This window comes from Ixodes scapularis, unplaced genomic scaffold (assembly GCF_016920785.2).
Source record: "Ixodes scapularis isolate PalLabHiFi unplaced genomic scaffold, ASM1692078v2 PGA_scaffold5__190_contigs__length_132052651, whole genome shotgun sequence".
Classification (NCBI taxonomy): domain Eukaryota; kingdom Metazoa; phylum Arthropoda; class Arachnida; order Ixodida; family Ixodidae; genus Ixodes; species Ixodes scapularis.
This window is the reverse complement of record NW_024609880.1, coordinates 51,752,025-51,766,620: the sequence shown is the minus strand read 5'-3', so window position 1 is coordinate 51,766,620 and position 14,596 is coordinate 51,752,025. Positions and strand designations below refer to the sequence as shown.

Here is a 14,596-nt window from a genome sequence, read left to right as displayed (position 1 = left end):
GTAGCGCGTCCGGACCTCGGTGCGTTTTAACTTCGTTAGTAATTCGCGGCGCGTCCTCTGGGGAGACGGGGGTGGCACCCCTGTAACCTCTGTATCTGTTTCGGCGCCAAAATGGTCGATTAAAGCCAAAATAGAAGTAACGTGCAGTAACGTGAATATAGGAATATAGGAAGAAGCACGGCTACAAAGACGACGTTTACATTTACACAGACAGGTCAATATCTAACAAGGGTCAACATCTATTTACTCAATCTCGATGTTAGCACATTTAAATGTTTTCGATTGTCACATCATACATGCTCGACGTCAGCAGAGTTACATGCAATACTTTCAGCATCATCATTCATTGAAACATTCGTTACACCATCAAACTGGGTTATTCTAACGGACTCAAAATCATCCCTAGAGTTATTACAGGGCATGCACCTTCGTACTTCCCAGGCGACCATTCTATATTGGGTGCAACTCACGTTAGCACAAGCTCGACTCCACGGACATAACGTCAGACTACAATGGATACCGAGCCACTGCCAAATCGCCGGAAATGAAGAGGCTGATCTCCTGGCAGCTTAAGCTCACGATGGTGACGCAATGGAAGCGACATCCTTTACCTCTGGAGATGCAAAATTCATCCTTCGTCACTTACGCCATCTACGTTGTCGGCAGTGCTGGCTAAAGGACACTTCAGCAGAGACTCTCCTACCATATATCGACCCGGATTTTGAGCTTCCGCCGTACACCGGGATGAAAGGGATATACGAGGCATTAATCCATCGACTCAGACTTGAAGTGGCCTTTACCAACAGCTTTTTATTTCGAATTAAATGCCGAGATTCGCCAAGATGTGACTATGGAGAACCATATCAAGATGTAAAACATATCCTTGACTGTGAACGCTTTCGACATGAAAAGCGCCGGATGGAGATTCGCCCTCAAATATTAGATGATAGACCCCTGTCTCTGACCAAGTTGTTGGGGCCCTGGCCGACGCGTAAAAAACAAGACAGAGCAATGAATATCATTCATGACTTTCTAAAGGACACTAGAATCTTGCATGATTAAGTGCGAACGTGCGTCAATTTCAACTGTAATGACTATGTATGTAATTTAGCAAATCGATGCACGACTCCCAAACAGTCGTCTTATTCGCAATTGTAATTAAATTTGCTTGTAAGCTTTTTTGTTTTTCTACGGTTATACTTTATGTATTTTCTCTTTCTGCATTTCCTTCTATGTTCTTCCTTTCATTCATATATATTTTCTCTCTCTTTCTGGTTATAGAGTAGCCTGTGTCATTTAAAGAATACCAACATCGCCATACTAAAGAACTTATCTCTCTCTCTCTCACCGGACCTCACATACTTGAAAATATGCACCAATGCAACACTCGCGCAGCGAATCACACGGCGCACTGACGAAGACGAAGATTGGATCAATTCCCCGATGCGTTGGACTGCGCTTCGCCAATACATTATAAAATCTAGGAAGACAGAAATGGGACCAACGCAGCGCCCTCCACAGATACAGCGTCAAGACGACCTTGGACCACCGTACAATGCCTACTGAAACTAATAGCTCTTCAGTGGCCCTACGCAACCATCGAACTAAAAAATAAGATATACGTTTAGGAACAGGCTCAATGCCTCGCGTAAGAGTTATCACGACCGATAAACCCTCCTCGAAGTAACCCAAGCAGCACACATGGTCCTCCGGACATCCTCACGATGTCTTGACGTTCCAGGGATGTCCTATGGATGTGTAAAGGACATCTGTGCTGCTAGGGAAGCCACCCAGCAAAAAGGGCCCCGATTCTTTTCTACCTCAAGATTCACATAGCCGGCGATTTCTCCTTCTCTGAGCTTAAATGGGCCCTCTCCAGCAGCCCCCGACGTGGAGCTCCCGGTCCTGATGGCATCACAAACCAGGCGCTCAGAAGCCAGGACGAGTCATTCCATCTTGAACTTCTACAGCTCATAAACAGTATTTCAAAATCGGTAACCGGTCCTAGCACCTGGTAACATTCCATAATAGTGCCTATCAAGAAGCCCCAAAAGCATTCAGCTGAAGTATTATCGTAACGACCAATTTCTTTGACTTCTTGCCAATGAAAGCTGGTTGAGAGCCTGATTCTCCGACGCTTAAGTTGGCACGTAGAACAACCGCAAGCACTCCCTCCCCAGCTATCTGGATTCCGATGGAGCCAATCGACTGCAGATGCCGTTGAAGCCTGGCATCTTTCTGAAACCAATCTAAAGCTCAAGGGAGAGTGCTACACACCCTTTTTCTCGACATCCACCTAGCATTTGATGCTTTGTCAAATCACAAAATCATTGAACGACTACAGGACGTTGGAATTAGAGGACGAGCCTTAAAATTCATTACATCTTTCCTGAATTGCAGGACATTTCCTTTTAAACTAGCAGGCTACTTGAGCACTGTGCGAAACACACCCCAAGGAAGTGTTCTAAGGCCATTACTGTTCAACATCGTAATGGCAGCTCTCCCGGCTGCACTCCCCACAAGAGGCCCTCACCCCGTACAATGGGTCATTTACGCAGAGGACGTGGCGCTATGGTGCTCTGGACCCACTCGGCTTTCAACCACCGTCCGAGCAGCACTGCAGAAGGCTTTAAACACTAGAGTATATTTTCTCCATCATGCCGGCCTGACACGCTCTGCATCAGTAACACAAGCCCTCCCTTATCGTCCCTGTGGTTGAATGAAGAGAGAATACTCCTCTCTATACGACGTGAACCTCAAGTTCGCTACTCAGGCATTGTCACCAATGACCACGTCGCTCGGTGTCCGGCAGTACAAAAGATTTTGAATGACTCTCACAAACTCCTCGGCGCTCTCCATAAAATAGCTGGACGAAACTGGGGTGCCAGACAGATGTCAATGATCACACTCTACCGAGTACTGGTCATATTAAACCTTCATGAAACACAATGAAAAGGTTTGGAAGTCTTTCATATGAAAGCCCTCCGTCTCTGCCTGAGGCTTCCATAATATGCTCCAAACGTTCCAACCCTAACCGAAGCGGGAGGTCCACCCCTGCAGCACCATGCGCAAGAGAATTTAAAATATATCCATCGTCTATTAGAAACTCCGTCTTCGAGCTTGCTACTTGAAAACCGTCTGGAATGGCACCATTCTCAGATTGGAAAGACCGCAAATACAGTCTGCCAAACAATCGGCTACCCACCAGATGTACCGGCCACGCTTCTCCCCTATCAAGAGGAATGTCAGCTTCAGGTCTCACCTGATCTTCCGAAACGCAAAATAAGTTGCCGAAGTAGTAGCGCAAACCATCGCACTCGAAACGATTGAGAATACTTACGCAAACATAACACGTATCTATACTGACGGAAGCATTAAAGACAACTCATGCCGAGCAGCCTATATAACGCCGGACATTGAACTCCACAGATAAGGACGCATTGACATCTGCCTCGAATATACCACTGCAGAGCTCACTGCCATTTGGTAGGTCATCTTGCACACATTGAAATACGAGAATTCGCCAAAAATCGCCATCTTCACAGACTTTCGTGGTGCCTTACAACAAATCCATTTGTAAAAAACGCCTGCCCGCTATCCAAGTCAACTGCGCAGCTGACAAGACGCGCCTCACACGACTGAACGACTATACACTTCCAGTAGATTCTACCGCATGCGAGCACACCTGGAAATGAGACAGCAGATTCGCTGGCAAAGGAAGCACACTTGGATCCCCATTCACCATTTTTCTTCATCCATACAACGCAGCAAAATCTTTAATCTCAACAGCAAAAGAAACATAAACCCATATTTAAGCACAACACATCACCAATCCCTCGTCTAGCTCCACGAATAAATTCTCCAGAAAACAACAAGCTCTGCTACACCGGTACGAGTCAACTGCTCGTCTACTAACAATCGACACCAGAAAACTTCGATCACCAAAGTGCAATTCATGCGAATCGACCGAAGATAGACAACTCATCATCTGGGACTGCCAAGCGCTAGATACAAAACGAGCTACGTTAACTACCCCATCGAGGTCGCTTCACGTGTCCGCAGGAGATTCCAACGCACTACGTTTCCCGACGGGCTCCCGGGAGAAAAAGACTAACATACTTAAGGCCCTAATCGAACTCAATGTAGTCACTTTAAACAAAATGCAATGAGCATAGAAATCGGGTAGGTCCGCTTTCCGAGGTGCCTGTGAATTGTTCTGCAGAAATTGCAGCCAGCCATTGGTCCCGATTCCGTTGATTTTTCGGAAACTTGCGCACACTCCGCCGCACAATGACACTTTCGGATACAGAACCTAAGGCAGCTCTTTACGCAACATCTTGAAGACATTCTTTTTGGAGCTGATCACGGGAATTCACCACGGGTACTCATTAATCATTTGCAACCCTTCAATGTATGAAACAACTTATCTTGAAGTGCAGAATAGCGAGCGGAACAAACATAACTGCAAAGCAATCGCGCGGCAAACGGTTCCCGCAACGCATGTCACCTACTAAGCGCAAAAAAAAAAAAAAAAAAAAAAAAATCGGAGGTGGAAAAAAGAGCACGGTCGGGTGTAGCCACGTGACTTCCGACACACACTCCTCCTCTATATTTCTCCGACCACCGTGCGCAAGTTTCGAGTTTTCGTTTCGCACAGTTCTGTTTCTTGATTTTATCAAACTGTGACTGTGTAGCAAAATATTAATTGGGTAGTCTTCTGACACCACATTAAATCTCCTGGCAAAAAATGAAAAAAAAAAAATTGTTGGGGGTGTCAGTGTTTCTTTGACACGACCAAACAATGGTCGGTTTTGCCTTTTTTGTCTTAAATCAAGACTACTACTGTGGAAAAAACCGCTAACCTAAAACAGTAAACTTATACCCGTCTGTAAAGAGATGCTTTTTACTTCCAGATTTCTGAAAAAAGAGAAAAGTGCCGATGTCGTGTGCTTCGTAACCGTGTTGTGCAGTATATGTGCAGAGAGCGCAGAAATATTTAGAAGGAAGAGACATCCGGATAGAACAAAGCGGTGACTCGCAGCCATAGGTTTTAATCCAGTTGCGAGCAAGCGCTCTGTTCCATCCGGTGTGTATCTTCCATTTATATCTTTTTGCGCTCTCTGTATGTCAACTACCAACTAGCCCAACTTTCTACCTTTTTACAGTATATATGTGTCTGTATTATGTTTTTAAATGGAGATGGAAATTTACCCATGTTTTGTTCAATCGCATCCCCCCCCCCCCCCCCCCCCCCCTTCCCCGCCCCGATCTGGAAAATGGAAACACTATAGATGCCTTTGGTGGAGATGCCCTGCTGTTGGCCAGGCCGGGCCTTGTGCACTCCGGCCTCGGTGGAGTTTCGGCCGGGCCAAGTCGGAACACTTTCGAGGAAATCTCGCTCGGGTCGGGATTTAGACCGGTTGGGGAGATACGACCTATTGGCCCCGCCCCATCACTGACTCACATGTATAATATTACATCCCCATCATTACTTCCTAAACCCTACACCAACCCCTCTTCACCTCCCTATCCATACAAAACGGCGAATATGCCCCCTCAATGGGTGACTAACCATGCGTCTTGCTTCTCCTCCCCCTTTCTGCATCATATGTATTTTATTTTACAATAAAGACAATATATACACACGAGCTCGACAGGCTTGCAAAGACGGAGCGACCAGAAATCGCCTGGGCTGCAAGCAGCAGGCCATGTTTGGTGAACAGAAAAAAGGTCTTAAGCAAGCCGGCATGTTAAAACGTCAAGCCCTGGGCCGGCTAGGTATGGAACAGCGTCTCAGCTAAGACTGGGTGAAAGAAAGCACTGCAAAGTCTCGGGTGCGCGAGCGTCTTGAGATGCCGAGGTCCCGCTCAGCTTGTGCGCTGGCTTTAGCCACTCCTTTCTTTCACCCAGACTCAGCTGTGACGCTGTTTCTAGCAAGTCGGCCCTAAGTCGGACCTAGAATGATTAGTGGGGCGACATAAAGCTAGCTTCATTTGTCGAATCCGAGAATGAATCAAAACGGCGGACGCCGGCCTTCCCATTTCTAATTCGTTCGGCTAGTGCAGTGGAGCCAAAGGTAGCTGTAGCTTTAGGCCTACCCACCAATCATTCTAACCAGAGGCCCGGACTCTCAAAGCGAACTTACGACGAAAAAAGTGCGTACGACAAATGTGAGAGAAAATCTTTATTCTCGAAACGAAATTGTCGTAAGTTTTGCGCAGGTTACGACAGAATTCTACGACAGCTCTGAAGTTGTCTTACGCACTTTTTACGATGAAATCATCATGGCCGGCAGCGTCGCTCAGTTACTTGGTCGCGACGACCAACGGACATTTATTTTTCTACGTGTTTTTCTCGCGCGTCCCGACTTCAAGCAGCAAGAAAAAAGGAAAAATTACTTGAAAGCGACCACGACGAACATGAACGATGGATTCACAATCACCCGGGAAAAGCAACAAAGGCAACAATCCCACCGACCAAGCGAGCTCGGCAGAATATAGGCCTAGCAGGCACTCCGGCCTGTTCCGGCGCAGCATTGCTCCGACGGTCCTTGGCCAAGACCGTCTGCCCACGACCGGCTGGCTTGCTGAATGGAATATGCCCTCGCGACCCTTGTGGACCCTTCCCGTATGAATAGTTTGATCGCTAAACTAAATTTCAGAGGTCAATTTTTTTCCCCTGTCATCTCGACCTCCTTCTTTTCCGAGGCAGCGGTGACGAACGCTGTCTTTGAAAAGGGACTCTCATTGATTCTATATCCTCGTTTTGTGCGATATAGAGCTCAAACAAACGCCGTATGAATTACCTTCCCAACACGGTATGTATGTACACTTTGTATATGCCATTTTTATTGACACGACGCTACGTCACTGTCGAGCTATAACAGTTCGTGGGAGCTACACGATGACGGTACAACCTTTCCTTGCCGAGTGTCACGTCAGTATCGAGTTACAGTCGTAAAAGATCGGTCCCGAAGCGCTTACCAAGGCGCGGTCTAACAGAGCGAATCCAGCACTTCAATCAAACGCGCGCGTCCGCTCCGAGTGTAAACAGGTATTTGCATGGCTCTTGCTAACACTTTGGTATAGTTCAAAACGTATATTTTTTAACGTCGGCTCGCTCCTGCATTTCCGAAGCCGCGAGAAACGCCGTGGCGGTTTGTTTCTATCTACGTCACTTTGGAAACGACTGGCACGGGGCTTTTACCAACGATGACAATCCTGTTGATTTCGTAGCGATCGAGTTGGTAGCAGTCAACGAAGCGTATAAATCGTGCCAGCGTCGATACATCACTGCACGGACACGAACCCTAGACAAGCGGTGGTGGAAAAGCCGCCTGTGTTTATGAGAAACAACTTGAACACAACATTTACACACAGACAGGACATGACATACACAGAGCTGACTATGAACGAGTAGTTAGCCTGTGTTTGTTATTAAAAATCCACGTGCTCCGAACTATGCCGAGCTCTCCGATTGGTTGTTCGTGCTACCGAAGACGCCGTCGCGAAGTCGTCGTTTCTCCCGTAAGAGGTCCATAACTTTCTTCCTCTCACGCAAGAACGCGTTTGTGAATACCGTTCTAGCCTCATCTTACGATGATCATAACTTTACGAACTTCGTAGCTAAGTTGTCGAAGGTAAGTGGTTTTTTTATGAATCTGGACAGAGCTCTGCGTCCTGACGTCCCCGCGCGCTCTTGTCTCCTCCTCTCCCTCACTTTCTCGGCGCATGCGGAACGCAAGTTCGTCTGCTTCTTGTGATGATGTCAGAACGCCGAGCTCTCATTCACTGATTAAACAGAAAGTGGGTAGAGCTCAAGGCATCTATCATTGAGGTCTACCCACTATCCTTTCAATCAACGGCAATCAGAGCTCGTCGTCGTGCTGACGTCACGGGAACTCCTGCGCAAGAAGCAGACGTCTTGCTCTACGCATAAGCTTCGCGCAAACGCTCTTCGCCACGCTCCGCATTCGCCTACAATCAGGCGTATATGTCTGCACGGAACTTTAGTTTCATGCGTGTCAAAACAAGCTTGGGGCGAAGAAAACTGTCGCCATTGCTCACGTGCGCGTATTTCTCCCAACGCTTCATCCGAGCCAGCTCCTGGTGGCATTGCATCAGTGGCGTAGAGGCGCAGAAGAGGAGCAGGCAGCTGCCGCCAGGTTTCATCAGCAGCGCGATGTTCTTGAGCGCCTTCTCTTGATTCCTCACCCAGTTTAGACAGAAGAAAGAGAAGACACTGTCAAACTGACCATGCCGCTTCACAAAATCGGACACGTCATCTGCAACAACGTCGAGGACGTCGTATGTAATCTTGGGATGGGCGAAGTGGCTCCTCGCGTACTCCACCATGTCCCTGGAGACGTCGACGGCGACAATCCTTCGGCACGGAAGACAGCGGGGAAGTAGGCCCTCGCGTGTAAAGTCTCCCGCGCCACAGCCCAGATCGAGGTATCGCTGTTCTCCTCCTTCGTTCCGACCGAACGACTTCTGAAAGCTTTCAAGCGTCACGACATTTGCACTCCATTGCTTCCGGTCATATGCCACGTAGAGCTCCGGCTTGGGTGTAGTCAGAAAGTCCTCGTTGTTCACGTGCATTGTGCTCAAGTTGTAAACGGTGTGACTTCTCAGAGGTGCAAGGCGCAAGGACGATGCCCGAAACGCGTCTTCGAGGGGTGTGGTCAGCGTACTATATCGCCCACGCATCTAAAGCAGACTCCGAGACAAAGTGGCAAGAGATGACGCCCCGGAAGCTGACGTGTCAAGCTGACGGATGTCGTAATCCTGGCGGTTGGTGCTACAAGTCCCTGCAGAAATACGAGCGAAACGCGAACGTGGCTGTCGTCGTGGCGTCCTAACTCCTGGCTGCCAAAGCGTCCGTCGACTGTGAAGCTGGAGAACAACCTGCGACAGAACAGATGTCTGCCACATCGACCACCGCAGCTGTGCATCCAACAGGATGGCGGCCGCCGACAGCATGACTCTTCTCTGTCGTCGTAGGGCTGAAAATGGAGGGACCACTTAGTAGGACGTGGTAAAAACACCAGTCGAGGACCTGTTCCAGGCACCGTAGTATAACATTTCAATCCGAGTCAGTGAAACTATGTAAATGTAAGCCCACTGTACAGAGCAACTTTTGCGGGATTAATAAGGCTAAAGAGCAAGCAAGAGTTGCCTCCGATTTTTACATATCTGTGCGCAACTCAGTCTGTTCAAATGTTTTTTTTTTGTTTTTTTTTTAAGCGCACCGGCTGTTTTTGTTTGAAAGTCTCATTTGAAATAGAGCACGCGTGTCGGGGTGGGTATCTTGATTTGCCTCAGCAAGTTAAATATATTACAACCCCATTTCCACAACGAACTAAACGACTATCTAAATTTTGTAGAAAAGTTTTCTCCGCAACAATTCTGAAGTGAAGCAAGGTGAAATGCTATTCTTAGTTTGCTTGACTTTTGTACCCAGTTCTGTCGGTTGTTATAAATAGGTTAAAAACAAAAACATTCATATAAATGTTTTCATGTAAATGTACGACGGATGGCCTCTATTTTTTCCTTAAACTAAACTGCTTTGTCGCATTTCGTGCCAGGAATAAATCATGCCAAAAATCGCACCTTTGACGATGCGGTGACATATTTGGAGCCTTGTATCTTTGGATTTATCATACATTTTGCTGTTTAAATACTAAACGCAGATAGGCCTATACATGTCCTATAAACTGGTGCTATTTTAGTTACATTTATTCTCATCAAATAATTTATAATATTTTTTTATTCAAAACGAAGTAATTTAGACAGAATTTGAATCCAAAAAGAAGCCATTTGTTCACTTATTTTTCATTGTTACCCATAAGGTTAACATTTTGTGGGCATAATGAAATTTTCTACTTTCTTTGTTGCATTTTCTGTAGAAGTGCTTAAACTAACATACAGGCACCTGAATCGGAAAAGGGTAGTTTGGCAGGTTTGCTTCATTGCATAGTGTTTTACCTTTAACATACTGAGTGCTGGGGGTCAGAAGTGTTTGGGAGGTGAAGGGGCGACGGAGTCACTGAGCTAAAGCATATATTTATTTTTATCAAAGAATCGCCTGCCCTGACCTAGTTATCCTGAGTCAAGAGAGGCGGGCGTGAGTAGGTGGTTACATCGATACTACATGAGGTGATGGGTACTAGACCTTATGTAATCCAGCAGTAAAAAAAGGACGGCTTCCTTGTGTTCAGATGAGCCTTTGTGTTGGGCCCACTTGTCTAGCGTCCTAAGTCTGCCATCTTTTTAGAAATGGTGGTGGAGAGGGGGAGGGAAGAGGGTTATGTGGACGTGTCCACATTAGAAAAAATTGTGCCCCCCACTACTCCGCCGTGCTGACGTTGCTGCTAAGGCTTTTTTGTATCATTATTATTATTATTAGTTCAGTGCATGTCGTGTATGATTATATGCAGTTACTATATAGTGCATTGCTCTTCTGTGTTTGTTTGTTTTATGTATTCATTTCCATCCAGTCTGCCCGTGCCAAGACCACAAGGTTGTTCCTGGGCACTTTAATAAACATTGATTGGTTGATTGAATTATCATAAACATTATCGACACTCTTCATTTCATCTGTGTGTAGCTGCTGCGGACTTCGATAAACTATCAGACCCTGCTCTCCTGCCGAAGTCATGCTCTTCAAGCCCTTCAGAGGTAATCTTCGAGATAATTTACTCCACGTGTCTGTGAAAGTGGCCAAGGCCATTGCAAAAAACATTAATGAGTAAGAAAACGTTCGTGGTCTTCGGACAAAGGCCGCCTATCTTTTTTCTCGCGTTACCGTATCTAACTACACTATCATTTGTTGGACGGAGACATGGTTGTGTCCCGTCATTAGCTCTCAAGGTTACTTTCCGCCCTATTTTGAAGTTTTTCGTCTCGATCGTAACTTTTCTCCATGAGCTAGCACAGGAGGCGGTGTGATGATTGCGACTGACAGGCTGTGCAACCCCCCAAAAAACGTGAGGATTTAGAGGGGTCCTCTTCGTGTGTAGAGGTTGAAATCGAGTGCACATTGTGAGAGCGTGTAATATTTGGTTTATTTTATCTCCCTCCTCGAACAACACCTCATGATTTCAACAGGTGTCTTGTTGACAATGAGAATACGGTGAATGAGTTACACGGGTGCAATATCTTGGTAATGGAGACTTTAACGCTCCGGGTAATAACTGGACAAATTTAAATGTTCACACTGACAAATGTTTTCGCAAGCAAAAATGCAGCCACCTACTGAACTTTACTTCGTTTTTAGATCTTAGCAAAATTGCATTCTTAACGACCACGAAAAATCCTTATATCTATGTTTTTCTAATTCAGATCGCGTGAATCCCAATAGTTCCCTAAAGATATATATCAACCTGCAAATGAGGTAGTGTTCTCCTGTATTTCATCAGTTGGCGCCATTCCTTCTGAAAGAAGCCTTCTTCCCACCTCGTATAATTTCTCGGCAGGGGACTACATTGGGATGTACAATTGTTTTATGGATGTCAACTTCATCTGTTCTGGAGCCCCTCCATGTAAATGAGAAAGTCGCTCGCCTCACGAGAATTGTTCTGGGGGCTGTGGACATATATACATTCCGTTAAAAACATAAAATAATTCTCGTTTTCCTAACTGGTTTTCCTCAGAACTAAAAACGTTCTTTACCAGAAAGGCCTTCTTGCACAGGAAATTTAGGAAAAAACGGTCTACCAAAGTGGGATGCTGAATTCAAGACCCGTAGAAAGCAATGCACGCATTTAATTAACCGTGATCGAAAACTTCACCGCAAGTCTGTGGAGTTAAACCTTGTGAAAGATTTAAAGAAATACCGGAAGTACGCTTGATCTCTCCTTGGGAAGAACGTAAGGCCGGAAATAACTCTAGATTTTCATGAAGGCGATGCGGGGAGTGTACCTGAGTTGTTTGCAGCTCAATGTAGTTGTCTATAAAAACGGCTTCGAACGCGCGTCACCTACGTTGCCTCACTTGACTGAGTTCGGCGACTTACACAGTAGCATTCATGTCGATGACTAATTTATTAGGCTATGTATTACATTATACATCATACGTCATATATGAATTCTTATCTTTTAAGTTTTGTAACATAGCCATCTCTAACCAACACGGCCTTATGTCTGGCAGGTCAACTGCTACAAATCTCGCGACTTTTAGGTACACCCCTTTTCAGGTCGTTTGCAATGAAGGTCAGCTGGATGTTATCTACTTTGACTTGAGCAAGGCCTTCAACGTTGCTAATCACACTATTCTCATAGCAAAGCGTTCTGCTTATGGAGTGTGCGGCTCAGTTCTTGACTGGATTAAAACTATCTGACAAATAGAATCGCAAACACCCGGGTTAACAATATAGCCTTTTCATTCTACAGTGCTCCCTCTGGCGTTTCTCGAGGATCTGTTTTAGGTCCCCTCCTGTTCTCTATTTTTGTAAACGATGTTTCGTCCGTTTTTGTTTTCCCCTAAGTCTTCATTTCTGAAGTATGCAGAGATATAAGACTACACAGACACATAGTTAGCATTAATGATTGCATTAGGCTTCAAGAGGACGCATGTTTACTCTACAATGAATGCTCGGTTAATTATCTTTGTCTTAACAGATCGAAAACCAAAGTTATGCCATTTTCACAGGAGACATTGAATGCCATTTACTCTTATAGCATCTGCAGTGAATTGTCCCCGGGTGTGTCTAAAATAAATTACCTGGGGGTTATGTTTGATTCGACTTTGAGGTTTGATGATCACATAACAACAGTTGTAAACTCATTTCTCCGCACGTTAGGCGCCACATTTCGTATAACAAAGGAATTTAAAAATTAGTTTACGTTTCTTACATTGTACCGCTCGTTAGTAAGACTGCCACTTCTGTACGCCTCATGTTGTGTGGAACTGAATTTCCAAAAACTAACTCCTTGGCATTTGACAGAGTTCAAAATAAGTTTTTTTACATTTTTAAATATTGCTAAGCTAAGAGTGCTGTACACAACTTCCAATATGAAACCGATTCTGAACTCTTCGAACTTGCTGAGCCTGCATCAGCGTCGGGCTAATGCTTATTTGTTGTTTTTAATTAAGATTCTTCACGGTTTTATTAACTCTCCCAACCTCTTGATAGGAGCGAACATTAGAGTTTTATGTGTGCTACTTGGCATCAATTATCGTTTTATACCTCTAGGCATTTTAATCGATTAAGCCTTATTCTTAAATCGGCGGAGTGCTACAACGTATACTCTGATGCTATCGATATTTTCAGTTCATGCTGCATAACTTTTGATCTCTCCTTTTGCAAGCAGTTAATGTTTGAAAATGGTTGATAAGTAGTCATGTGTCGCTACGATATCATGTTATTTGCCTTTGTTTAAAATTTGCAAGCTTTGGTGTAGCTTTTACGTTGTTGTTCTGCTCGTTCTTACTGCTTGAACTGTCTTCAAATTTGTGACTGCTCTAGTGTCAGACCGGTGGACTGCGTTCCACCATTACCCTGGTGTTTCCGTTTTATTAATTAAGTTATTCTTGGATACTCAAGTGAACACTAATTGATTGATTTATTATTAATTATTATTATTATTTAAGTCAGGACACTTCAGTCGGGGGCATATTGTATTCATCTCAGTTTAATATATACCTTATACCCCATATTGTTTGTGTTCTTTGGTATGTAAAGTTATTTTCCTCCAGAAGAGTTCATCGACACAATCCTAACGGTTGTTAAAACATGATGATGTCTACAAACTGCAGACCTGGTGTTGTCGCTCTCTTTGAAGGGGGCGCCTATACCTTAAATGTTAGGTGCCCGGTGAGGGGCGCTACCACGAACCCCAGCCACGCAGGCCCCCATACCCACACGCAGTGGGCACCCGCTTGAGTGCAGTGTTCGGTGAGTGGCGTCACCACGCACCCCGAGCCATGTGGGTTCAACCACCCACGCCTGGTTGTGCGTGGCTTAAGACGCCGGAGATTGCCAACACGAAGCGCTCGAACTGTAAACTCAAGCATCACGAATTCAATTAGCAGGCTCGCTATAATCTTTCTTTGTGAGCTTGAGAAGCGTCCAGGATATCGTAGTGCAGCAGTCAAGCTGGATTATTAAAATGTCCAGTTTGTTGAGTTTTCGTCAAGCTTTGGCTTGACCAGAACTCAAAACAAAGGGACAGAAAAACGTTTTCGAACAATACAAAACAACGACACAGGATTGTGTCACACTGGTACCGAAAGATACGCTTATAAGACTACTATAAACTTGAAGGTGTATTAGGCCCCAAGTCATGCTTTCTTCGCTAATGTTTAGTTTTTGTATTACCAACAGGCTTGTTCGATCATTTGTCACATTGTCGCGAATAGAAAACGGGACTTTCGTTTTTTGGGAAATGATGTATTAAATTTAGGCTGTCATTGGCCATCATTCTATGAATGTGTTCCAAATATAACTCGGGTAGATCTGAGCTCCTCTATCGGGTGATATAATGTGACAAAACCAAGAAAACAACCTGAACGTGGGTAGGTTTTAAATACGCAAGCTACGAAGAGTTTGTTCTAAAGTAAGATCGAGCAAACTGTAGAACACGGTCTACGGGTTG

At 45.2% G+C, this 14,596-nt stretch overlaps 1 protein-coding gene across 1 annotated transcript in view; it reads right to left on the bottom strand.

Annotated features, from left to right (window-relative positions):
- Positions 1-8,600, bottom strand: part of LOC121838130 (juvenile hormone acid O-methyltransferase-like) — a 14,967-nt gene extending 6,367 nt beyond the window's left edge. The window contains exon 1 of the mRNA XM_042294205.1: positions 8,067-8,600. Coding sequence (XP_042150139.1) covers positions 8,067-8,600 — 534 coding nt within the window. The remainder of the gene's footprint in view (positions 1-8,066) is intronic.
- Positions 8,601-14,596: the final 5,996 nt, after the last annotated feature.